The 25541-nt window shown below is 60.2% G+C and overlaps 1 protein-coding gene and 2 long non-coding RNA genes across 5 annotated transcripts; 2 read left to right on the top strand and 1 right to left on the bottom strand.

Annotated features, from left to right (window-relative positions):
* Nucleotides 1-18968, bottom strand: ADGRD2 (adhesion G protein-coupled receptor D2). Its single transcript, XM_045562098.1, is given in 26 exon segments — nucleotides 1-143; nucleotides 523-575; nucleotides 702-924; nucleotides 1620-1833; nucleotides 2122-2180; nucleotides 2788-2965; nucleotides 3057-3098; nucleotides 6757-6877; nucleotides 7688-7803; nucleotides 7881-8014; nucleotides 8614-8767; nucleotides 9034-9136; nucleotides 9337-9440; nucleotides 10163-10296; nucleotides 10299-10317; nucleotides 12400-12505; nucleotides 12863-12986; nucleotides 13508-13642; nucleotides 14329-14440; nucleotides 15536-15817; nucleotides 16088-16173; nucleotides 16566-16664; nucleotides 16989-17630; nucleotides 17947-18159; nucleotides 18504-18567; nucleotides 18933-18968. Coding segments are annotated over 26 exon segments (3696 nt in total).
* Nucleotides 18969-19190: 222 nt separating this feature from the next.
* LOC123646276 lies at nucleotides 19191-20301 on the top strand. 2 transcript variants are annotated; one of them, XR_006737846.1, is made up of 3 exons: nucleotides 19191-19251; nucleotides 19450-19571; nucleotides 19781-20301. It is a non-coding gene; the product is annotated as an uncharacterized LOC123646276 (long non-coding RNA). The 2 variants fall into 2 exon arrangements; XR_006737847.1 differs by having other exon boundaries at nucleotides 20210-20269.
* A 1937-nt stretch (nucleotides 20302-22238) lies between these two features.
* Nucleotides 22239-25162, top strand: LOC123646023. Of its 2 annotated transcripts, none has more exons than XR_006737764.1 (4): nucleotides 22239-22539; nucleotides 22982-23196; nucleotides 23551-23786; nucleotides 25019-25162. It is a non-coding gene; the product is annotated as an uncharacterized LOC123646023 (long non-coding RNA). The 2 variants fall into 2 exon arrangements; XR_006737765.1 differs by having other exon boundaries at nucleotides 22982-23188.
* Nucleotides 25163-25541: the final 379 nt, after the last annotated feature.

A 25541-nucleotide genomic window follows, 5' to 3' on the forward strand; every position in this document is an offset into this window, starting at 1 on the left:
TCAACAGTACCGTTTATTGCCGCAGATGCCACAGAGCACATCAGAACTTCTGGGCAGGTGGAAGGAACAATCACAGACAGACATAAAGCGCAGGGGACACAGCCGTAGGGCCCGCGGGAGCACCAGGGCTGGGGCCCACACTCCTTTAGGAGGAGGTGGGGCTGAGGCCGGTGAGGGCAGGGGTGGTCCAGGCACTGCTGCACCCTCACTCAGGGGCTGCCGCTGCACCTCTCACGGGTCTGGGGTCTCGGGCAGAAGTCCCCAGGCTGAGCTGAGCTGGACGGGGCTGGGAGGAACGTACCCCCTGCACTCTGTCTAGAAACCTGGGAGGAAAGTGTGCCCTTTGGGTTTGGGTGACAGAGAACGATGGTGAAGACCCCCCACGATGGGGAGGGGGCTGGGGACTGAGGGCTGGGGGAAGACCCTTGGCGGTCCCCTCTCTGAGCCTCAGTTTTCCCTCCTAAGAACACCTGCCTATCTGGGAGGTCTCCGTGGGCTTTTAAGAGGGACAGTGCCAGGCACCCTGAGGGACACAGCTGGCAGCCCCCACTCCCCGAACTTCTTGCTCAGGCCACCTGATTGGGGAGCGGGAGCTAGAAGCGGGGTGAGTGTCTGGGGGGGGCCGGGCTAGTGTTGGGGGTCCAGAGGGTGGGGCTGAGGTGGAAGCTGCTCCGTTGCTATGGGCGGCCCTAGCAACGCACCCATTCAGCGGAGACAAAGGCGCTGTCACTTGAGCGCAGAGGCGCCGCTGCAGGCGCTCGTTCCCGCAGCCGCGACGCCGCGGGCTGGGGGCGGGGCGGGGCCGGGGGCGGGCGGGGCGGCTCAGCGCCCGGGCAGCGCCCACGCCCCACGGCCTGCAGGGGGCGCCCGGCCCGGGAAGCGGCGCCTCCGAGGGACTGAGACGCCGGCCGGAGCGAGGGCCAGCTGGGAGCCAGGGGCCACACAGACCGGGGCGCAGACGTGCCCGCGCCGACACCCACGGGACTGCGCTGTGCCTCGGCTCGCCATCCGCGGGGCAGGGCCTGAGCCCTGCTCTGCCGCTGACCCTGGCTAGTGGCTGCTCCGGTCCGTGCCCCAGCCTCATCCAGCCGATGGGAGAGAACAGCGGGGCGTTCCCCAGGTCACCGGGTTAGAATCAGCAGGTGCCGGGGCTTTAGCCCGAGCCTGCCCCGCTACCAGCTGGTACACAGGCCTCTTGCCTGGCGCTGGACGCCGGTGATTTGAGGCTGGGGAGTGGGTTTAAGATTGTGGGGACTCAGGCTCAGGGAGGCTGGCAGCGTGTAGGGTCCCCATGGCTCCCCTTAGAGACCTCAGTCCTCTCCCTGAGCAGGGCCCGGAGTGTCCCCCGGCTTGCCCAGCTGCCCACAGGTCCCCCTACTATCGCACCCCCATCTGCTGTCCAGCTGGGGAAACTGAGGCTTGGAGGAAGGCACTTGCCCCTCACCGGGTCTGGAAGGTCTTTTGGATCACACGGCATCAGGACAGAGGCCCTCAGAGGGAGGCTGGGCTTGGGCCCAGAGTGGTGGACAGAGGAAGGCAGGCTCCTCGTTCACTGCCCCCCTACCCTGGGCAGCACCAGCTCAGGGGTTCTGCCAACGAACCCCCTAACTGTTCCCTACCTGGCCCCCTTCCAAGGCCCACAGTGTGTTGATGGAGGATTTTGGGCACCAGCAAAGAGCAGAGTTGGGGGAGGGAGGCTGGGTGTGGGCGCTTTGCAAATCGCTTCCATCCTGGTGCAGCGGGGCTGAGGGGCTGTCCAGGCCCGAAGGGGATAGGGGAGGCCCCCGAGATGGGAGCTATACCTGAAGCTTTGAACGCCGTCAGCTCCACAGCCTGAGGACAGAGGGGCCGTCAGGGGGTGGGCCCCACTCCTGCTGCCCCCCCTTGCCCTGGGGGCCCTTGGCTACCTTGGCCATGACTCCCTCCTCCCTCCCTCCACGATGGCCTTGGCATTCAGTTTCTGCCAGCATGCAGGGCCCTGCAGCCCAGCAACCAAGGAACGGATCCCAGGGAAGCCCCCACTCCGGCCTTCCCCTAGTCCCTGCGGCAGCCCCAACCCTGAGGGCCACTCTGGCTGGCTCCCTGGCAGCGCCCTGTGAGGCCCACCCTGGCCAGCCTCACCGGTCTCTCGGGTTCTGCGATGGAGGAGAAGGCCGTGGGGATTCTGGGGCCGCGGGTCCCTGCGGGGGCAAAACACTGAGTTGGTGAACCTTTGGGAGACTGAGGCAGGAAGCCCTCTCTGCTTCTCCATCCTGGGAGCGGGGCCCTCATGATCAAACGCCATGACAGTCCGCTCACAGGTTTACCCCGCAGAAGGGAGATGAGGAAACTGAGGCCTAGAGAGGGAAGGTGACTTGCTCAAGGCACGCAGGGGGTAAGCTGGAGCTACAACTGGAACCCCTGGCCTGGCCTTGAAGTTATTCAACCCGTGTTCTGCCTCAGGGCCCCAAACCCCATCCACTCGCCTGTCTCTGGGAGTCCCCCAACCCTCTCTGCGCGGAGACCCTCCTGTGGGCTGGGCACCAGGGGACCCTGTTTCCTGGCAGTGGGAGGTAACAAGCCTTTTCTAAGCTACTCCCCAAGCCCCAAGGTTGCAGTTTCCTGGGCCTCAGTTTCCTTGTCTTTCAGAGGGGCTAATAGGACCGGCCCTTGTCCTCCTAGCTTTGCCCGAGCACTGCGGAAACTGAAGCACTGGGCAGCCTTCAGACTGGAGGGCAATGAGGCCATACCTCTGAGAGCCACGTGTCTTCCAGGGACAGCCGAGGCTACAGGGCTGCCCTGTGCCACCTCCCAGGGACATGGGTGCCGAGGGCTGGCCCCCCGGCAGGTGGGGCTGCAGCGGGTCTGAAAGGACAGGGCTTTGGTGCTCGCACCCCGACCTGTGGTGTCTGGGCCTCCCGCCCCACCGCCCCAAGAGCACCTCGGCCGCCTTCTTCTCAGTCATCCTCTGCAGGGCGCTCCGCACCTGGGGGACGGCTGGGGGTCAGGCCTGGGGGGCTGACGACCCCACTCCACCCCAGGCCACCCCCTCCCGCAGCCGGCATGCCCAGACTTACCTCCCCATTGTAGGCTGCGTAGACCAGGAAGATGTATGGCCCCTGGAGATAGACCCCTTGGGTGGGCAGGTGCCACAGCCTGGGACGCCCCCGCCCCCGCCACAGCTTGGCCTTCTGCCCTGCTTGGGGTCATGGCACCCCCCCCAGTGGTCACCATGCCACAGCCCACGTGAGCGCTGAGGAACACAAAGCCCGCCCTGCCCTCCTGCCCCACCTGGGGAGGGGCCGCTGGGGCATCAACAGGAGAGGGAACAGCCCCATCCCTGCAGCCGCTCTGACCTCTAGTCCTCGTGCCACCCCCTGGGCCGGCCCCACCCTCACAGCCTCACCATCCTGTGGGGCTTGGGGATGGGAGGGGGGACACCTTCCTAAAGCTCCAAGGCCAAGTCAGGTCCGGGGACAGCAGACCCGTGAGTGGATTCTCACTGTGCCTCTAGCTGAGTGGCCTTTGGCTCCCTGAACTTCTGTCTTTTCATCTGGAAAGTGGGGATGAGGCCAGGAGTTGCCTTCTAAGGGGACGGGAGGGGCTGGGTGGGAAGGACCTAGCACAGTGGCTGGGGCAGAGCTGGCTCCCCTCCCCAAGGTGTGGGGACAAGGCCTTGCCACTCACAAAGCAGCTCACATTTGGGGTCTCACCAGACCCTCACAGCAGCTCCCTGGTGTGGGGTTCGTTCTCCCCATTTGATGGAGAGGGACCCTGCAGCCCAGGGTAGGGGACAGGGGAATGACTCCCAAGCTCCACTGTGAGCCTCGGGTGGCCCAGCGGACCAGGACTTCCTCAGATTCCTCCTGGGCAGCACAACAGGCGGCAGCCCCTGCCCTGAGGCTCGGACTGGGCGACACAGGTTGGGGTCGTGGGATTCCCTGAGGCCTTCCAGCCTCCCAGGCCTGAAGGCTGGAGCCTCGGAGCCTGACCCTGGTGCCCAGGCACCAACTGAGATGATGCCACCACCATCCAGCCCCTGAGACAGACTGACACTCGGCATGTCCTCTTTCTGCAGCCTCCCCAGCCCATCGCATTTTACCCAGTCCTCAGCACCAAGGCGTCTTTCCAAACTCCAACCCAACAACACCAGCACCTGCCCAACACACTCCATGGCTCCTAAGTGCCCCTGGGACAAAGTGTGACCTGCACAGCAGCTCTGGGGCCCTGCACGGTCTGGCCCCCACATGCCCTCCTGCCCCACTTCTCACCAGCCTCCCCCTCATGTCCCCGCTTTGATCCAACCAGCTGCCCTGGCTGGACACATTCCCTCTGCCCGGGCAGCCGTCAAGTCTTAGTGAGAATCCCCCCCTCCAGGAAGTGCCCATTCTGTCCCCCCACGAGTGGCTCCTCTGTCCCCACACTGCCTTGACGGTCCCTTGGTCTCTCAGCCTCAGAGGTACCACACTGTGCTCATGTGCTTTTGATGTTTGTCCCTCAGGCTGAGGACTCCACAGGTGGACTCTTTGCTCCTATGCACCCAGATAGGCAGAGGGCCAGACGGGGCCGGGCTGGAGCTGGGAGGTGACACAGAGACGGCAGGTATGGCAGAAACAAGAGGAGAAGGAAAAGGCCAGGCCTGGGGAGAGGGACCCAGAGAACAGGGCCCTGAGCCCGAGAGGGACACAGGACCATCGGAGGCAGGCCCAGGCCCCCCACCGTGGAGCCACCCACCCATGAGGCCGCCTCTCCCTGCTGTCACCGGGAGCCCTCCCCAGGCAGGGTGGTGGCGGTTGATGGGAGGACGAGAGGGGCCACAGCTGCTGAGATGGAGAGGCAGAGATGAAAAGATGGGGTGTCAGCGAGATGGGGTGGGGCAGACAGAGAGGCCAGGAAGAGCCAGGCGGGATCCATGCCAGGAATAACACCTGTGGCTGGAGGGGGAGAGGGGACAGTGACAGAGAGAGCGCCTGAGAGACAGAAAGAATCTCTCAGAGAAAATTCAGAGACAGAGACAAAGGGCGAGACTCGAGAGGAAAGACTGAGAGGGGAATGGCGGGAGGCGCAGCGGGCGGTGATGGTGGCATTGTCCCCATGGCTGTGCCTCTGCCCACCTGAGGGCCACAAGCAGGGGTGGGGAGCAGCAGGGACCTACCCTGCAGTGTGGAGGGGCACCTGGCAAGGAGCTGGAGGGTCACTGTGGTGACGCAATGCTGCTGCCCTCTCTGTGTTACAGGGTGGGGGGACATCCCTCACTAGGTCACAGCCGAGAGGGCTGAGCCGGGGCGTGTCGGGGGAGGGTGTGCAGCACCCCGGCCCCCACCGCACGGGCCAGCAGGTCTCCGAGCGTGGCGTTGGGACCCCAGGGCCCCTCTCTGGGCAGGACTGTCACCCTCCCTGGCAGGCCCCCTTGCTTTTTCTGTCTCCACACTGGCCTGGCAAAGGTGGCTGAGTCCCACGGCCAGGGGGAGATGAGCACACAGGCCAGGACGCCCCAGGACCCCACAGCAACACCCCTCCCCCTGCCTGCCTTGTCCCTCACTTATCATCCATTTCCTCATCTCGGCCGTGGCTGCCTCCCCCTTTCGAAGGGCGGTTCCACAAGAACAGGGCGTTTGTGCTGCCCGGATGCTGCTGCCCCCAGTGCCTAGAGCAGCGCCGGGCACACCGTGGGCGAGCGGTAGGTGGCACGTGGAGGGAAGGACACCCCTCCCCGGAGAAAGCCAGGACCCGGCTGCGGCCACGGCTGGCGAGCCCAGGCTGAGGACACAGGCTCTGGCGCCGGACCCCAGCGCTGCTCCTTCCTGTAGGCAGCCTGGGGCAGTGACTTGCCGAGGTCTCAGTTTCCCCACATGTACACCTCTTTGGGAGTTCTACGTAGGAGCCTGGCCCGGGGCTCAGAGACAGCGCCAGGCATGTGGTCAGCCGCTGCCACCTCAGCCCCTTCTCTGAGGAAAGACGGAGGGGCCCTAGGAGGGGCCCTAGATGGGGTATGCACCTGCTGTCCTGAGCTCTGCCCAGCCCGGGCCCTGGCCCACCCACTCTCCCGGCCCTGAGGGGCCCAGGCTGGGGAGGGCTGGGGGTAGTGGCTGCGGGTGGCGCGAGAGGCCGGGGGGCAGCGCAGGTGGCAGGAAGGACCCCCCTTGGGCCTCCCCCTCTTTCAGCACTCAGCCCCTCTGCTGTCACCATCCATCCATGTCTGTGAATCCCTTGGGGATAGAGACCCAGTCGGCCTCATCTCCGTGGTTCCAGGACACGCGGGGCTCAGGGGCTCTCCTGCAGTCCCACCGTCACTGCTCCACACGGGGGCTCAGCCCGGGCTCCTCACCAAATTGCTGTCCTCGCTGATGAGCAGCTGGCGCTGACCCCACGGCCGGCCACAGGCCCGGCAAGGAGAGGGGCTGGTCCCTTGCCCCCCCACCTCCTGGGGGGGACTGAAGTGTCTCTGGCACAGCCTGGGGGCTGGAGTTTCAGCTGTTCCCTGAATGTCAGGGCACAGTGAACCCTAACGGTCCCTTTTCTGAGCCTTGGCTTCCTGAACTGCCCCGTGGGCCACACAGTCCTCACCCCTGAACTGTTTGTGGCTTCGAGGTTGCCTGTTGCCACTCCCAGCCTCACACTCAAAGCCTCTCCTTTCGGTAGAACGTCCCCAGCTCCTGCTGAACGTCTCTCACGATGGAGAGCTCACCCCTGCTTAGGCCCCGACAAACCAGCCACCCCTCTGAGCTGCAGTGTGAGTCAGAGGCCCGGCCCCAGCGGCCCGGGGCCTGCAGGTACCTGGAAGGCGTTGAGGCCCACGGCGGCACAGGCCCAGGCTGGGCCGCGGTGCACCAGGAGGCCGACCAGCCAGGTCAGGCCCAGGACAGGCAGCAGAACCAGCACGGGCTTCACGGTGGCCCTGTGGGAGGGCGGGCGGGGCTCAGGGGGCCAGTGCGGCCCGGGGAGCTCCTCACAGGGCTCCAGGGAGCAGGCCTGGGAAGCTGGAGCTGCAGACCGGGGGCCACAGCCAGGCACGACTTAGGTGTATCCAGAACCTTCTACTGGACTTTTTTGTGCCCTTCTCTAAGACCCAGAGGTGGCATGAAGTAGGGGTGGTGGCACTGGGAAGAGGAGGTCCCAGTCTCAAACCTGGCTGGAAGGAATGGGCTGGCAGCTGCCCAGAGGGAGGGCTGAGGCCTGGGCAGTGGGGCCAGGGGGCCTGGGGTCAGAAGGGCTCCCCGTCCCCCTCCCCTAAGGACCACTGGGGTTCCCTGGCTTTTCAGGGACCCACTGGCTTGGGCTGCCCTGCCCTTGGTGGAGGACAAGCGGGGAAGAGGAGGGCCAGAGCGGAGCAGGGCTGGGGGAGGAAGGCCAGCACAGGCCCCTCTCTAGCAGGGCGAGGCCCTGGAGAGCGATGGGGGTCCAGGGAAGCATCTGAGTCCTCACCCTGAACCTGAACTTCTGAGGGTGATGACCTTGTCCCTACCAGACTATCAGTGCCTTCTGCAGACAGTGTGCCCCCAGGACCGTGGCTGGTGTCCACACCGCCTCACACAGGATCAGTGACCATCCCACACATGACACACACGGGCACATGCTTACACACATTGACATGCGAGAGCGTGTGTGACACATAAGCAGGGACACACGTGCACACAAGTGCTCAGTACAGCCTCAAGCACAGCCACGTGGCCACACCCCCGACACAGCCTCCCCGCGCGGGCCTCACCATAGCTGCATCCTGACCTGCCGCTGCAGGCAGGGCTGCGGGCTCAGCATGCGGGCACGGCGGCGGGCGCTGGACACGGTGACCGTCACCACGCGGACCAGGATGCAGGTGTTGGCCTGGAGACCTGGTGTCAGCGGGCGAGAGGCATTCCCTGTCCCCGCACGGCCCCACCCTCCGGGCCCCCCCAGCTCACAGTCAGCACGAAGAGCACAGGCCCCACGAAGGCCCAGATGGCGTCCGTGTGCACATTGAGCCAGCAGTGTCCAGGGGCCACGTAGTCGTGGGGGAACGCGGCCAGGGTGATGGCCACGATGCCCACAGGCACGCCTGGGGAAGGGAGAGGGGGCCTCAGGGCCGTGCCGCCCACTCTCTCCTCTCCAGGCCCCGGCCCCTGCCCCCCGAGCTGCAGCCACAGCTGCCCCTTAGCAGCAGTTATACTGCAGTGGGGAAGTTCAGGGAGCAGGGGTGGGTGGGCCTGTCACTGTGGGGGTGGCATTGGAGCCATGAGTAGTGTGGGGGTGGGGAGAGCTGAGACTGGACTGAAGGCCAGGGCTGGGCATCTACGGAGAGGGAGGGTGGCAGCTGGTGGGGGTAGCTGGTCACAGACTTGGGGAGACAGCACTGGAGGCGGGGGGCGAGGTTGCTGATGTGGAGCAGGGTTACGAGGAGCTGGGGTTGGGTAAAGTTAGAGGTTGACAGAACTGGGGAGATTGAGCTCGTGTTAGAGGTGGGGACTGGGTGGTGTTGGGTACTGGGTACTGGGTGGTGCTAGGTGCTGGTGCTAGGTGCACCTGGGTGCTGGTGTGCCTGGAGAGGGGAGATGAGCACTGGATAGTGCTGGGCGTGGGGCAGCGTTGGATGGCAGCAACGGCCGTGCAAGGCACAGTTGAGGCAAACAGCGCACGGGTGGGGAGCAGGGGCCTCACCCCAGCCTGCAGCATAGTAGAGCCTCATCCTTGGGCCGGGGCGCATGCTCACGGCCACCACCTTGTTCCACAGCAGTAGTCCCTCCACCAGCATCCAGGAGAACGCAACCAAAAAGAGGAGGTGCATTGCAGCTGTGACAGCCACACATGCCACCTGTAGGGAGGGACCCCCACCGAGGTCAGCCATGGGCCGCATGCCCATGCCTGGCACTGCCAGCGCGAACAAGTATCTGTTAGCAGGTGAGGTCTCTGGGTGGTGCCCTGGGCCCAGATCTACCATTGGGTCTTTCCTCTCTGGGCCTTGCTCCTTCCCAGGGAAATGGAGCCAAATGAAGATGGGGGGGGTGGGGGCGATCCAGAAAAGTCCACAGGCATTGCCGGGGCTCCCCTGACTCACAAGCCCACCCCCTGGCTGCCCACCTTGTTGGCCTTTGCCCACTCGCTGGCCATGAGGAAGCCCTCAGCAGAGGCCAGGGAGAAGGTGAGGTTCTTGTGGACTGTCGTTCTCTCCGACTTGGGGACCCTGGACAGGCAGAGGACTCGGTTAACCAAGATACCACTGCCAGCTCCCGCAGCCCACCAGGCCCTGCCCCACCCAGGGCCTCGCAGGAGGGCGGCTCCGCAGGGGGGCCAGGGGCTGCGGGGATTGGGGACGGACAACCGACCCGACCCGAGGGGCACGTGCAGGCCAGCAAGGGGCGGGCGGGGCCCAGCGCTCCTCACCCGGCCGCCAGGAAGAGCAAGAAGGTGGTGGCCAGGGCACAGAAGGACACGCCACAGCCCACAAACGAGAGAGTCCTCAGCAGCGACTCCTCCTCGGAGCTCCTCTGTGGGGAAGGACAGAGAGTAACCCCACACCACCCACACCACCCTGACCTGACCCGGGCCAGACCTCAGCCACTCGGAGATCCCATGAGTCTCATTTGCCCCTGTAGTAAAGCAGAGACGGTGACAGTACCGGTGACAGTACCAGCGGCAGGCCCAGGCCTGCACACAGTAGGCACTTGGTAAGTCGGCATTTGCCTGTCTTTCCCTCCTGCCAGGTCTCCCTAAACTGGCCCCCTCAGCCCAGCTTCCACCAAGCCAACTACTGCTAAGAGCACTCATCTGGAAGTGACCGGCATGCCCCTGTCAGGGGATCCCGTGTGACAGCCAGCCACCCATGGGGGAACCACAGATGTGTCCTTAGAAACAGGGCTGTGGATGGATTCTTTATGACATGGAAAACTATTCGTGCTCTGATTTTATAGGAAAAATGCATTGGATCACATTTTTCTAGTGTGCGCACAGCACTAAGTGACCCCAGCATTCCTGAGGCTCAGGCCCCGCCCAACTTGACCTCTTGGCAAGTGACCACTCAGAGTCCCTTTCCAGTTCCAGTGAACCCCCCTCCCCTGGTCTCCTCCTGGAGTCTGTCCCCCAGTCTGTCAATGCTGGCATCCCTCCAGGGCCTCTCTTGGCCACTCGTGGCTTTAAATCTTGGCTCTTCCCTTCCTGTCCAGCTGAGAACACTCCCCTGAACACCAGGCCTGCCTGTCCCCATCCTCACCTGCACGTCATACACCTGCAACAGGACGGCGAAGTTGGTGCTGTGGTTGCAGAAGCAGGCGGCTGAGTCCTGGTACAGGGTGGCCACGGAGCAGCCGGTGGTGGCCCAGGCCCCGCCTGTGTCTGGGCTTGGGGGTGGGGAGGGAACAGAGGGCTCTGAGATGTGGCGGATACGGGGGTGGGGCCAGCGGCAAGCAGGGCGAAGCCTCTCCCCAGAGCCTGGGCGCATCGCCGCCCTGCCTCTAACCAGCAGTGTGACCTTGGCCAGTCACTGCGCCTCCTGGGCCGGTTTCCCATCTGTAAAATGTGTGTAACGTGCTCAGGACGCAGGGCAGGGCTGGTACCGGTGATTGCCTTTTGTCCATGTCATTAATTACTAGGCAGCTGTGGCTGTGTTCACTCCCTCAGCTAAAGATCCGGGGAGGGGGATGGGCCATCCCTGGACCTCCACCGCCCCTTCAGATGCCCCGGGGCCCTGCCTCGGATGTAATCAAGTCTAACCCATTTGGCAGATGAGCCTCATAGAGTGCCTCCTCCTCCACATACCTCCTATGACAGGGAGCTCACTACCCCCAGGGTTACACCGTCCCCTGTCCTAGCTTGCCCTGGACTCACCCCTGCAAGGCAGATGGTGACTGGAGGCCAAAACCACGCCTGAGTCCTGCCTCATCCCCAGCAGAGTGGATGTCTTAAAAGATTGCTATATTTAAAAAACGTGGAAAGGGAAACTTACCTGATACTGAAGTTCCAGAAAGCACAGACAGGCTCCACCAGCTTCTGCGGGAAAGCCTGGGGCAGGGAACGGACAGAGTGGGTGCTTGCGGTGGGGCATGGGGTGGGGGCAGGGGTGAGCGTGCTCAGGCAGGAGGGTGGAGGGGTCGCCGAGGACGCTCTGTGTTTGAGGGACCGGGGCTTGGCCACCGTGCCTCAGGAGTGACAGGGTGGAAGGGAAGCGAGGGCAGCAGACTTCCAGTCTCTCATGATGGATGAGACTGAAAGACTCGGAACAAGCTAAAGTGCCGCCCATCGGGGAATGGGTGACAGGCGTGGCTCCTGTCCCCGTCGGATGCCCTGCCTCTGGTGAGGTGGACAAGCAGGCCTCTGCCTGCTGACGTGCGGAGCTCTCTGTGACACGCTGTTCGGTAATGAGTAAGTTCACAGCGTTATGCACGATGTAAGCCCATTATGTAAATACATTAAAGCCCGTGACCTTGTGAAAACACACGCACACACAAGGTCTGGGGACAAACACACAGCTACCTTAGCAACGGCTAGGTCTGGGTTTGAGTGTGTTATGGTGAACATGCTAGCTCTTTTGTAATTAAACAACAACACTATAGATTGTAGATTGTATAAGATGTCATTAAGCAGTGAGGAGACATCAGGTGGCCAGTGGCACCAGCCCCCGTGCAGGCAGGGAAGGCAGCCTGGCTCAGGACAGGGGCCAGTAATGGCAGTGGTCCCTCACTTTGTGTTTGCCAAGCACTTTTTTTTTTTTTTTTTTTTGAGACGGGATCTCACTCTGTTGCCCAGGCTGGAGTGCAGTGGTGTCATCATAGCTCACTGCAGCCTCAAACTCCTGGACTCAAGCAACCCTCCTGCCTCAGCCTCCAGAGTAGCTAGGACTGCAGGCATGTGCCACTACACGTGGTTCATTTTTTATTTTTATAGAGACAGGGGTCTTACTATGTTGCTCAGGCTGGTCTCGAACTCCTAGCTTCAAGTGATCCTCCTGCCTCAGCCTCCCTAAGTGCTGGGATTACAGGCATGAGCCACCACGCCAGGCTACAAGGCTTTTAAATTAGTCCCCTACTGATGGACATTTATTTATTTTTATTCTTAGGAAGCACGTCGCCATGAAGGCCTGAACGTCTCTGTGCACCCGCTGCAGCAACGGGCTCCGTGGGAACCCCAGTTTTCAGAGTTACACGGACCTAGAATGAAATCCCAGCTCGGCCGCTTACAAGCCAGGGCCAGTCGTGTGCCCCCTGCCAAGCTCTGTCCGCAGTGAGCGGCTGGAGCTGAAATGGATGCTGCTGTTCTGAGGCAGCTGGCATAAGGTAAGCGCACAATAAATCGCTTCCCGTCCCAGTGCCTTGAGGACAACGGGGGTAGCTTGTGGGTAAATTTCGTTTTGTACATTATTAGACTTTGGTTGTCCAGCGAACAAATACTGGGGGAGAAGGAACCAGGACAAATATACCGGGGTGACTGTCTCCCAGAAGCGCCACCCAGTACCTGGGCCTGGTGCTGCAGGTGAAAGGTCACGGCTGTGTTGACCTCCCCAGTGACATCCCACACCTCAGAGGAGATGATGGCTGACCCCACCTGGGTGCTTAGGAGCCTGTGGGGAGAAACAGTCGTGCACGGCTGGAGCATCTCTTCCAGGCCCCCGTGTCCAAAGCAATATCAGGGGAAGTCCTATGCTGGGAATTCAGGCACCTGGTTCCAGGCTTGCCTCAGGGGCCTGCTGGTGACTTGGGTAAGCCCTGTCCCCGCTGAGCCCCACCACTAAAGCCAGGGCCCCAGACAGGAGCTGAGCACGTCCCAGCAGCCACACCTTTGGCAGGCCCGGGGGTGTGTTGGGCAGGGGAGAGGGAGTGGGTGGATCCTGGGCTAAGGACCGAGGTGCCCACCACAATGGCCTTCCCTGGGAAGGGGACACAGGCCCTCAGCAGCCCCGTGGGTGGGGCCCACTCACCTCTGCACCCTGCCTGCCTCCTCCAAGCTGTCAGAGGCCCGGGGCTCTAGGCCAGGCCCCCACAGGGTGTGCTGGAAGATGCTCGAGGTGAACCAGCCGTGGACCACGGAGACTCCAGAGAGGCCTGGCTGAGTGGGAGGGAGGGGGACCCAAGATGCTACCCAGTGACTGAGCAAGCACCACCAGTTGGCCCCAAGAGTAATGCTCTCCCCACTGTACAGATAGGGATACTGAGGCTCAGAGAGGTTAAATGGCTTCCCAAAGTTCACATAGCTAGTAAGAGTCAGAGTCAGAATTGCAACCAGCCATAGCCCACGCGCTTAACCTCACAGTTCCAAATCCCTCTGCCCCTGCCCTGAGCCCGCGCCCCTGCAGGGCATCAGGGTGCAATTTTCCCTCCACCACCCGCTTCTGAGGGAAATGTGGGGGTGCAGCAGAGGAGACTAAACGGACACCACTATGTGGTGGGTACTTTTAACCTCATACTGCACGAGGCAAGTAGTAATGTGTCCATCTTACAGATGAGGAAACTGAGGCACCGAAAGATGAGGTGACTCAGTCAAAGTAGCACAGCTAGTGATGGTCAGAGCTGAGGTTTGGCCCAGACCTCAACAGGGCTCCGGCCACCCTGTCACCCTCACCCACCTTTCCTGAGCAGCCGCGTCACTTCACTAGCAGGGATGTGGATGTGGCCAGGTCCCTCTGGACGCCCTCCGGGCATCGTGAATACGCAGCCCCCCGTGCTGGCCTCCCGCAAGCGTAGGCTCTGTACCTCCAGGCCTGGGGGTGAGCAGGTGTGGGCAGCCGAGCCTCAGGAGTGGCAGGGCCTGCTCCCCTCTCCCTGCTGCAGGGAGGCCCCCGTTCCTGCTCAGAGAGGTTCGGCACCTTGCCCGGGCCAAATCTGGCTTCTCCAAGTCCAGGGGGAGAGGGTCACTGAGAAGGAGGGGCCCTGGGAGGCAGGACCTGAGTAGCAAGGAGCCACAAGCAACCAGTGGGCACCTGAAGGACATAGGTTTGTGCCAGAAGTTTTGCCACAGGTGCACCCCCAGCCAATCTATAAACACTCACTGAGTATGTACTTGGGCTGCCCTGGGATGCAGAGACCACCCAGAAACAGCCCTGGTGCTCAGGGAGTGTCAGGCGGAGGGAGACAGTCCCATCATGTGATTAGCACAAATGCAGTAACAGGTATGTTCAAAACGTTGGGGCAATCTAGGAGGCAGAAACTGTCAAGAGAGAGCTAAAAGTGGGGAAGGCTCTCTAGAGGGTGTGATGCTCCAGCAGGGTTCTGAAGGATGTATAGGAGTTTGTTAGGAGGTTGAGAGAGGGCATTCTGGATGGGGGGCACAGCATGGGCAAAGAGAGGAAACAGGATGAAGTGTCTGCACCAGTGCTCCCAGTGGCCAGGGCTTAGGAGAGGTGTCTGAGCCCAGATGTGAGGGCAGGGGCAGGGGTGTCAGGCTCACCGGCATGTCGGCACTGGATGTGTATTTGGGGCCGCTCTGAGGTCAGCATGGTGCTCAGCAGGGGTGCCAGGCGCTGCACGATGGCCACTAGGGCCATAGGTCCGCCAACCACCTGGGAGGAAGCTGCACGTCAGCTCCCTCTCACATGCCACACCCCACCGCCGCCTGCTCTGACCACGGGGCGTACACTCTCAGTGATCTGAGAGGTGGCCCTGTCAGCCTCTTCTGACCTCTTCAGCCCTGTGGCCCAAGCCACCCCATCTTCCAGCCAAACCAAAGGCTTCCAGCGCTCTGTGTCTGCGGGCCTGTTTGCCAACCAGGGCACAGTCTGCAGGCAGGCCCATGCCTCGCTCTTCTTCACTGTGACTTGGTGCCACACTCTAATAGGTGCTCAACGTTGAGATTCCAAAAGGAAAGCCACAGGGAGTGAGAGCAGGGGAAGCAGGGGAGAACACGCATTCACAGGACACCTACTCTGCTGGGCAAATCACCCAGTTCATCCATTAACTCCTCTCCATTCCCTTAGCAAGGCAGCTGTGATAATCCATTCTCCAGGGTGGAAAACTGAAGTTCAGAGTCAAGTTTTTCCCAGTCTGCCACAGTGCCTCAGATCCCTAATCAATTGTGGGTTTGCACACTTCCCAGGATGGGGAACTCACTACCTGTCCAGGTGAACCATTCTATAGAACCAGCCCCCTGTGTTGTGCCATCTCCTCCCTACCCCTATGCCCTGGTCCCAATTGTGTCCTCTGAGGCCACAGGGAGACCATTACTGCTCCTTCAACCCCCCAGATTTGCAGGCAATGTCCATGACTTCTTGTTCCCTCCCATCTCTGGGCTGATCACTCTCAGGCCTACAGCCACTTCTGCCAGGATGAGTTTTCCAACAGCTCCTCCATCTGGATAGCACCTCTCAATGCTCTCCAGAGTATCTGGGCTGTTCAGGCAGACACTTTGGGCTAAGGCTTAAGGTGAGAGGCCCTTACTGATTGGTGGCCTTTAATCATTTTTAACTGCAGAAGCTACTGTCCAAGTGCAATTGCATGTGGAAGTTTAACTTATGAAATAGACAAAAGAGGAGCTTCTCCCAATGGATGGCGAGATGGAGCCCAAAGCTGGGTGCTGACTCAACAGCTACACAACGAGTTGGTGACAAGGCTGGAACCAGAGCCCAGGCCCCTGCCCCACCCAGCCGGGCTGGCCTTACCTCCCTGATGGACAGCCACGCGTCAGCCACCTGCTCCTCCAGGACCAGGCTGGCCACAGACATGACTCTCTGGCCCAGCTGCTCCCAGGGCCCTGTCAAGGGCTCTGGCTCCCCAGCCCCGAGGGCTGTCACCCTCTTCAGGAAGTGCACAACAGCCAGCAGCGCGGCCGGGCCCAGCGGAGCCGCCTCCTCAGCCAGGACTCTTTCCAGGATGTCCAGGAATCTGGAGGCCTCGGCCAGGGTCAGGACCCCATGGGCTTCGGAGAGGGGATCTGGGAGGAGCTGTGGGCAGAAGAGCTGCTGACTGCTGGTCTGGCTGTAACGAGGGACTCCCCAGGGGCCACACTTGGGCTCTGCTGGGGTCTTCTTGAGGGTAATGTTCAAACTTGTCACAAGCCCCCAGCACTCACAGGCTCCAAAATTGGGAGCATGAGCAACCTTAATTCCTGCAGACACATCAGGTGGGTGTCCCCTTTATAGGTGAGGAAACCGAGGTGCAGCGAGATGACCCATAGTGCCCCCAGACTCTCCAGCCCCCTGGGAGGGGCTCACCACAATAGTGCTGGCCAAGGCATTGACTCGGCTGATGACATCTTGGCCGGGCCATGACCGGGCATCCTGTAGCAGCCGGTAGGTCTCTGCAGAGGAGTGGATGCCAGGCTGGGCCCTGGGCAACACCCCTGCCCAGAGGTGCCAACCTGCTCAGCGACCCCCACCCACCATGTGCTGCCCAGGGGAGGGAGAGCACCCTGACGCCTGTGCGTCTGAGGCCTTACACACGGTGTTCTAGAAGGGAAAACTAGGCACACGATGGCAAAATCACTTGCCCAAGGTCACAAGTTGGGATTCACCCCAGGTCTGTGTCGCCCCACCGCCCTGTGGTCTAGACTCCGTGGAGGGCCTGAAGCTCCAAGTAGATTCTGAATTCTCAGACTTTGCCAACGGCTCACCTCCCCGGCCCCGCCCCCCCAATTCTACACGGGTTCAGCACAGCGCAGGAGCACAGCGCAGGAGCACAGCCGGCGCACACCTGGCCGGTAGCAGCAGAGGAAAGGCCGAGGCTGCAGGCAGAGCTCAGAGCCCTTGGTGCCAGGTCCTGGGTTCCACGTGGGGCACTCCTCCGAGGGCACTGGCCAGGGCAGGAGAGGTGTCAGGGCTGCCTCCTGGCTCCCCAGCGGTCCTGTGACACACCCTGCATCCCGGACGGGGAACCAGGATGCACCGCCCCGGGGTTAGGGGGCGACAAAAAGATGAGTGTTGCAGGCGGCACAGGGCGGGACACGGCGGCCTGGGAGGGAGCCCACATCAGGCTGCACGCACTGGGCGGACGCCCTCGCGCTCAAGCACCGCAGCCTGGTGAGGGCGTGGCCAGAGTGGGGCGTGGCCAAGCTGGCAAGTGGTGGGCGGGGCCCCTGGTCAGAAGCGAGGCCCCGGGGCCGGGGGCGGGCCGTACCCGGACAGAGCAGGCGCACACGCACGGCGGGCAGCAGCGGGGGCGTGACGTCCAGAGCGCCCGGGTCCCAGCGGAAGAGGAGGCCGCCGGGGGGCGGCGCGCAGGCTCGTGCCCGCAGCACCTGCGCGGGGCTCAGCGCCCGGGCCCACAGGTGGAAGTCGGTGAGGTTGCCGCTGAAGGCGTCACGCGCCGAGAAGCCGCCGCCCAGAGAGTCCTGATCCTGGCCCAGCACCAGGATGCCGCCGGGAGGCACCGAGTGGCCCGCGCCCAGCCCTCGCGCCCCGGCGCGCCGCTGCCCGTCGGCGAACAGCGCCCAGCGCCCGCCGCGCTGCTCCCACGTGGCGCACACGTGGTGCCAGCGGCCGTCGGCGCGGAAGGTGGCGAGGAAGGGCGCGTGGTGGCCGCGCACCACGAGCGCGGCGCGCACGGCGCCGCTGGGCTCGGCGAAGGCGCGCAGCTGCAGCGCGTTGGCCTGCGCGGGCACCGCGAGGGAGAAGAGTGCAGCCGCGTCGGGCGAGGCGGCGTCCCACTGCACGTGCGCGCAGGCCGTCAGCGCCCCTAGCGCGGGCAGGGGCGTCCGCAGCCGCGCCGCCTTGTCCGCCGTCCTCTCGCCGAACACCAGCGCGGCTGTGGTGCGCGCGCCTGCGGGGACACGCGGGCCAGGTCCTCAGTTTCCCCAGCCGCGCACACGGTCCTGCCTCTGACTGCCCTTTGGCGCGGCTGCGGGGCCCTTCCCGGGCTCTGGGGAGCGTCCCCACCTCGGGAAGGATAAATGCAGGCTGAAGTTCCCCCAGGAGTCAACCCCCTACTTCTAGTCCACGACAAGGGACCCTGGAGATGCAATGGGGTGTTACTCCAGGCTCATTCCGTAAGTATTGTCACTGTGGGTTCCCATCTCTGAAGATCGCAGGAGTCTCTGTCCCCACCCCTCCCCCCAGGCCCCGGGGCCCACACTCACGCCTCTGTGGAAGTCTCCGCAGAGGAGCGTCTCTTTGGCCCACCCAGATCGGGTCGCGTAGCCGTGGAGCAAGAGCGCCATCGGGAGGCTGCAGTGCTAGGTGGCCAAACCGCTGCTCACAGGACTCTTGGGCCTGCCACCAGCTCAGCCACTGTCCGGAGAACTTGCACACCCCTCCTGCAGTCTCCACCACCTCGCCAGAGGCCATTGGGGCTGGAGGGCAAAAGGAGAGATGGTGTGGGAGGGATTTTGTGGACATCTGACCCTTACCGGGGTGGACAGGGCCAGGGACACTGGGCTTGGAGTCGGTCAGCTGAATCCTGACCATGATGACCTGATGAGTCCTGTCCCCTTGCAGAGCCTGTTTCCTCATCTATACAGTGGCAGGAATGAGATGGACACCAGTGAAGGTTTCGGCTCCTGGCCTGGTGTGGTGGGGGCTGAAGTAAATGTCATTCCTCCCTCCCTTTGCATTCTAGGCCCGGGCACCGCTTGGACCACAGGCGGGCTGAGCTGGGGGAGGGGGAGTCTCCCTGCGGGGGACCGTGCACACCCACCTGTGGCCCAAGGGTTCCTTGATTCACCTGGCAAGTTGGAGGGGGTCCCAGAGACACTCCTGATCTGAGAGAGAAGACAAGTGGGGGCTGGCACAGGTCCTCTGACATGTGCAGTTTTTGAGTGCCTACTGTTTGCCCCATGGGGGGGCAGTGGAAGCAGCAGGCTCTGCAGTCAGATCTGTGATCACATTCGTCCACCCAGAGTGTGATTTTGATCAAGTGACTTCACTGCCCTGAGCCTGCTTCCCCCTTGTGAGGAATACACAAGCTGGTGAGTGAGTGTAAGAGGTGCAGCTCCTGATGCGTGCTTTTACTCGTGTTTGTACCAGGGGTTGTCTTGTGTAACCCTTGCAGTGACCTCATGATGTGGGGTGGCCACTTGGAACCCTCAAAGCTTTGAGCCCCACTGCCCTCCCAGAGCAAAGGTACCAGGAGAGAGAGGACGCAGTAGCACCAGGGGGCCATCTGGATCCAGCACGGGCAGGTGACACAGACTGCAAGCCAATGTGGACTGAGGAAGAAAAAGAAAGGAAAGGAAAGCAGCTCAGCATGTTGCCGTGCCCCTCTGACTCCCTCAGGGTCACCTGGCCCTTTGTTTGGTTCCCATACCCCACTGGGCTGGGACCCAACCATTGGGCCAGGAGCCCAGGATGGGGTGGCCCACCCACTAGGGATGACATTTACTTGCACAAAGGGATGGTCTCCAGGAGCTCCTGCTGGACTGAAGCTGGGAAACGCTGTAGCCCTGGTGAGCTGGGGAGATGGGGAAGGCAGAGCTTGGGGTCCCTGCAGGGGGAAGGGGGCACTTAGGGCCATTTGGCTGCCTTTGCTCTTTTGAGTTCTCCATTTGGCATTCAAGACTCAGCTTCGTCAGTCTTCTGCTGAGCCCCGGGCCTCACCTGTTCCCCCGTTCCTCCATGCAGCCACCTTTTCCCCTACTCCCCAGGCTGTGTCCCTTCTCCAGACCTTTGGCCATGCTGTCCCTCCTGCCTGGACTGGCCTCCCAGCCTCTCAGTGGCACCTCCTTCAAAATTAGCTTGAGGCCGCTTCATCCACCCAACGCTGATGGTGAGTCTGCCACAGCCAGGCGCTGCGCTAAGCTGGGGATACGCTACTTATGGGTGATTTGGGGGTCACTCCTGACAACCTAGGGGGCTCTGCTCCAGCTCTGGCCATGCGCAAATGTGTTGGGAAAACGCTGTATCCCACCAGCTGGCCTCCTGCCACCTGGGAGTCTGGAGCCATCACCAGTGATAATTCACTTTCTCCTCTTCTAGACACAGCATGAAAATCAGACAGGCCCCAGAACGGGAGGACTTGGAGGTTCACACTTTTTAGACTCCGAAAAGCACCAATTTATTGTCACTTTTCCCCTCTTTTACACAGCACCTGCATCTGCTCCCCCCTCTCCCAGCCCAGGTTGGTGGGGAATTGCAGGAGGCTGGTCCAGGGCTGAGGCAGCGCCTGGCATGTGCTGGTGCATAGTTTGGGCTGAGTAAATGCTGACCCGCTCCCTCCCTTGTACACGTTTGCCTGCATTTGCCCCCTCAAGCCCCTTGGCACCCACCTTTCTTGCTCACCAAGCACGTTGACACCGGAGAGAGAGACGGGAAGTTTGTCCGCCACTGTGCATCCCTCGTCGAGAGGGGCCGATGGGCCTGGGACAGGGGCCTCACCTCCCCTGCTGGTCCCTCCCCTGTTCCCAGCCCCAGGTCCTCACCCGCTTTGCCTGGCCTGGCGCCTGCCTCTGGTTCGCCGTCTGGGAGGTGTCTGTGGGGACAGGGAAGCAGCTGCTGGCTCCCGGCTCTGACTCTCAGCCCAGGCTCTGACTCTCAGCCCAGCCGTACCAGTCGGGGGGCGGTGCTAGGAGACCCCGCCCCGCAGCCCCACCCTTCCGAGCCTGAGACCCGCCTCCCGGTGAGTGGCAGGGGACCTTCAGTTCCTGGACCCATCCGTTGTCACCACCTCCCCCCAACACAAGGGTAAAGTCACCCCGTTAGAAGGGGCTATGTTGTGAAACTTGGATCCAAAGGAAACTTGTGGAGGCTGAAGGATCCCTGGGTCTCCCTGTCCCATTAGAGGCCAGGATGGTGGGGGAGGGGCTCTCAGTACCTGGCCTACCACTGAACTGGCCGCCCACCTCCTCCCCTTGACCGTCGACCTGCTGCCCTGCTGCGAGGAAGGCCTGTCATACCCATTTTCCAGATGACGACTGAGAGCTCTCGGCCCCAAGTTAGGCACTTGGCCCATGGCTTAGCCTGGTCTTGAATGTGATCTCTGGGTCTTCATCTGGCCATTCCAAAGGTAATGTAGGGAGGGGAGAGAGGGCAGAGCTGGGGCCAGGGGTGCAGAGGGAGGCTGAGGGGTTGGGGAATGCAGAGGCGAAGGTCCCCCATGGAAGCATGCGCAGGAACTGGGGGTACACCTTCCTGGCCTCAACAGCACGGGTTCCTGGTGGGAGGGAGGTTAGACTGAGTGACCCCAGGGCCAAGGCTTTGGGATCAGACAGATCTATCCAAGTTCATGTTGATTCTGACCTGAGGCGCATTACTGAATTTCTCTAAGCCTCAGTTTCCCCATCTGTAACATGTGGATGATAAATAATGCATAACTCATAGGGTTGCTGTGAAATTTAAATGACTTTGACTTAGTATGTACCAAGCCCCCCTAGCTTGTACACGATGCCTGGCACACAGTCCATTTCACCTTCTTGTTGAAACTTATTTTTTCAAATAACTACTGGCAATGCTATAGTTGATTTTTTCCAGTTTTTTTATTGTGGTAAAATACACATAGCATAAAATTTACCATCTTATGGTTTATTTTTAAAAGAAGGAGGGGAATCAAAGTGGACGATATGTTGGTGTTCAGATGCTGTTATTTCAGCTTTTCTCTGGGGCTGAGAATTTTTACAATAAACATTGGGACATAAGAGGTCGCTACCTAGGGCAGAGCTCTGAGCATTTCCCAGGTTTCCGGGCCAGCAGAATGGATTCAGGACAACTTGGTTCTCCCTTGCTTGTGACCCACCCACCCCCTGCCCAGACCCAGTTCCCAGAGCCAGTGAGAAGGGCAGGAAGGAGAAGCCCAAGGTGGAGCCCTCACCCTACCTGGCATGGCTGGGCCTTTCCACGCTTGCACCTTATCATTCAAGGTCTGGGTTCTTGGGAGCCCATTTTACATACGAGCATACTGAGCCCAGAGGGGAGGCAGGACTGGCCTAAGCTCATGCGGCTGGGCAGGGGCCCTGCCTCCTGGCCTGTTCTTTCTCTCCCTGGGTGGGTCGGGTTCTGCCAGTCTTCTTTGTGCGCTTTCCAGCCCTCCTGCCCTGCCCGTCCTGGCCCATCCCAAATCCCTCCCTGTAGCCCAGGTAATGACCTTCCCATCTTTGGCAAATCCCTGCCCGGGGGGTGGGGCCCAGCCGGCGTCCCCCTTCCGTGGGACCACATTTCCCAGGAGGCGCTCCTGGAGATGGCCAAGGACCATGGGGAGGTGGGGGAATCTGTGGACCCTGATTTGAGGCCCCCGAGCAGTCGGGGTGTGTTTGGGCCGTGGCTTGGCCTAATCTCTTGTCCCCAGAGCCTGGGCGGCGTCCAGCTGGCAGCCGAGGGCCATCCGTCGGCTTTACGGGAGCAGCTCTGACAGCCCCTTGTCTCCGTGGACAGGGCCTGGAGGCTGTGGTGACTGATAGCCTGTGGGAACATTGTCTGGGGAGATGGGATGGGGAGCGGAGAGGGCAGCCGGGGCCCAGGGGAGCCTGGGGGGGACCTGAGGACATTTTGTTCCACACCCCTGAGCTCTGGCCCTGCCTTAGCCCCTCAGCCAAACCTCCCCTTGCCCAGGGCCAGGCATTTTGGAAGGAGGAGCCAGGAGCTCTTTCACTCTGGGCTCTCCACGGTCCCCATGGAATTGAGGCTGGGCCATCAACCAACTTTTATGTGACTCGGGCAAGTCACTGTACCCCATTTTTTCTTCCATAGAATGTGGAAAATCACCTCTTCCTCTCAGGTGGCCGTGAGAAGAGATTTGTATTGGGGTCAGTGTCATTTTTCTCTGAGGGGACTGGCTCCTGCTCTGTAGAAAAAGTGGCATCCCTTCCCCTCCCCGACACCGTTACATAGCCTGTAACAGGGTGGGCCAGAGCCAGCACTGCCTCCCCTCTTGCCTGCTCCAGCCCCTCTCCCACACAGCAGTCAGAGTGATCGCTCTAAAATTTCCATCCAAGCCTGTCCCTCCTCTGCTCAAAATCCTTCTGTGGCTCCCGAGTGCCTCCAAAAGAAAGTCCACCCTTGTCGTGGCTGACACAGTGCACCCCGCCCCCTGTTCCCCTTCACTGTGCCTCTCCCTCTCCCTCCAGCCAGAGTCAGCATCTTCCTGCCCTCGCCTCTAGCCCTTTGCACGTGCTGTCCCCTCTGCTGAGGAATGGCGGGGCACCCTGCCTCTGAGTCTTTTCTGGTTCATTTCTATCTATCCTTCAGGTCTCTGGGATGCCTTTCCTGTCCCCCCACCTTAAAGTGGCTCAGAAACCGCCTGATTGCTGCAAATGCCAGGAAATTGCCTGCCTGTTCCCCAGCCCCCAGCACCCAGGCCAAGCTTGACAGAGTGAGCGCTTTGCACTTGTTGAAGGACTGAAGGAACCATCCAACGGACCTAGTCGCACCCAGACAGACGCCTGGGATTCTAAGGTTTGCGTGTGAGTGTGTGCTTCTAGGGAGCAGGCAGTGGGAGGAGGACTCCCCTTAATGGGTCCCCAAGGCCTGACACCCGCACCACTGCTGTGGCCCCCAGAGGATGAAACGTCTATTTAGTGCCAACCTGTGGCAGGACCCTCCTCAGCCAGTGAGAAAAGAGAAGAGTCTCCCACCCACCCCACCTGTCCCTACCTGTCACTGGGGCAGCTCCAGAAACTAAAAGCTGGGAGCAGCTTGTGCAGTGGCCTTGAGCTTGGAGTCAGAACCCCTCCCTGCCATCCCCCATCCCAGGCCCCTCTCTGCCACCAGCCAGTGCAGGAGCCTGAATCCGTCCATGTGTTTTCTCTTGGTTTCAGTTTATCTGTGACATGCCCAGCCTAGAGCCTGGCACACAGCAGGTGCTCAATAAATATCTATATGAATTAGGAGGAAACCAAAAACCAGAGAAGGGAAGGGAAAGGACCCTTGGCCGCATGGCGAGTCTGGGACAGCCTGAGCCTCCCTGGCCTGCCTCACACAGACTGTCCAACCCATCTCTTCTCAAAGCTGAAAAATATTTTCGTCTCTACCTGATGTGACTGAGTGACTGCTGGTGAGTTCAGGATTTCTTTTTGGGGTGTGAAAATGTTCTAAAATCAATTGTGGTGATGGCTACATGACTCTGCAAATGCACTGAAAACCATTCAGTTGTATACTCTCAATGGGTGAGTTGTTTAGTACATGAATTATATCTAAGTAAAGCTGTTATTTAAAAAAACAGCAATACTGTGGAAGAAAAAGCGCTGAGCTTGGAGTCAGAGCCCTGCCCTGCCCTTTCTCGTAGCTACATGAACTTGTAGAGTACCCTTACCTGTGACTCGGGATCCGATTCCCTACCCTGCCCTCTTTCCAGGAGCTCATAGGATCAAATGAGAGGGTTGAGTTGTAATATGCCCAGAGTTGATACCAGTGTCAGTGTGGCCACGTCTACAAAAATGAGTCTCGTAGTCCAGAAGACAAATACTTCACCAAATAAAGAAGTGAACAAATACTTCACTCACACAAAGTGAAAAATACATGAGGAAAAACGTTCTTTCTCAGTTTTAACCAAAAGAATAAAAACAACAGCAATTTTAAGGTATCATTTTATGATACTAATTTGGCAAAAACCGTTTTAAAATCGTAAAACTCTGTGATGGTGCAGTTGTAGTGAAATCAATACACTCAGGCACAGTTACACAGTGTGAAATAGTACAACCTTCTTGGAAATATAGTGGAGTAATATGTTAGGAGCAACAAAAAATGTTAAAATCTTTAACCCAAGAATTGTACTCTACAGAAAATGCTTTGCTCATGAAGCTGTTCATCATGATATTATGTATAATATTGAAAAAAAAGGAAGCTATGTAAATGTCCAACAAATACATTATGACTCATCCACTTGAAGAAATACCAAGCCATTAAAGATGAAAATTTAAAAAACAACAGTGATAAGGAAACTGCAAATAGCATAACAGTGAGAGAAAAAAGAAGGAAGCATAAATGATGTGTGGGATAACTGCAACTAAGTACAACTTTACATGAACTGTGGCAGATACCGTTGGTGACTGACCCAGCATCTGTTCTCACTGCCCTTCTCCTTTGTCCGTGAAATGCTCACTTTTCAGCGTCCCTTGCAGGTGTGGGTAGTCATGTTACCACTGAGTTATAAGCCAAAGTTTCCTGGGGGCATTTAGGGAACTATTAATATTTTGCTTTCCTGATAAAAGGGATTGTCGAAGTTTTCACCACCCCTCCCCCATCTTCCTTCTTCCTTGAATGCTGATAAAATGCCTGGAGCTGCAGGAGCCTTGCTGTGACCCTGAGGCAGCAGATATGTCAAAAAACAGCCTTTCAAGAATGGTGGAACAGCAAAATTGAGACTCTGGGTCCGTGACATCACTGAGCTGCTCCCCCAAGCTGGTCTTTTTGATATGTGAGGAAAATAAACCCCCGTTCACTTAAAGCACTGTTGTTACCTGAAGCCGAGAGCATGCCTAAGCCATACAGGACAAAGACTTAGAAATACAGTGGGCAGTGCACACGATTCGGAGTTTGTAGACAAGCTAGGGTTCCAATGCCATTTCTCCCACTGTCTTGTGCGATTTCAGGCAGCCACTTCCCCGCCGGAGCCTCACTTTCCTCGGCTTCAGAAGGAAGCTGGTGACACCACCTCGTGGGCCGGTCAGGGGCAGAGGCAGTGGCGGAGTTGGAGGTGCTTTGTTCCCAGCAAGGTGATATTCAGGTTTAGTCTCATCAAACTAACAGTCTGGCCTAAGACAAAGGATGAGAGCAGCTTTCGTGTTCCAAGAGGGGAATTAGTCATGAT

Source organism: Lemur catta, chromosome 10, assembly GCF_020740605.2.
Source record: "Lemur catta isolate mLemCat1 chromosome 10, mLemCat1.pri, whole genome shotgun sequence".
NCBI lineage: Eukaryota > Metazoa > Chordata > Mammalia > Primates > Lemuridae > Lemur > Lemur catta.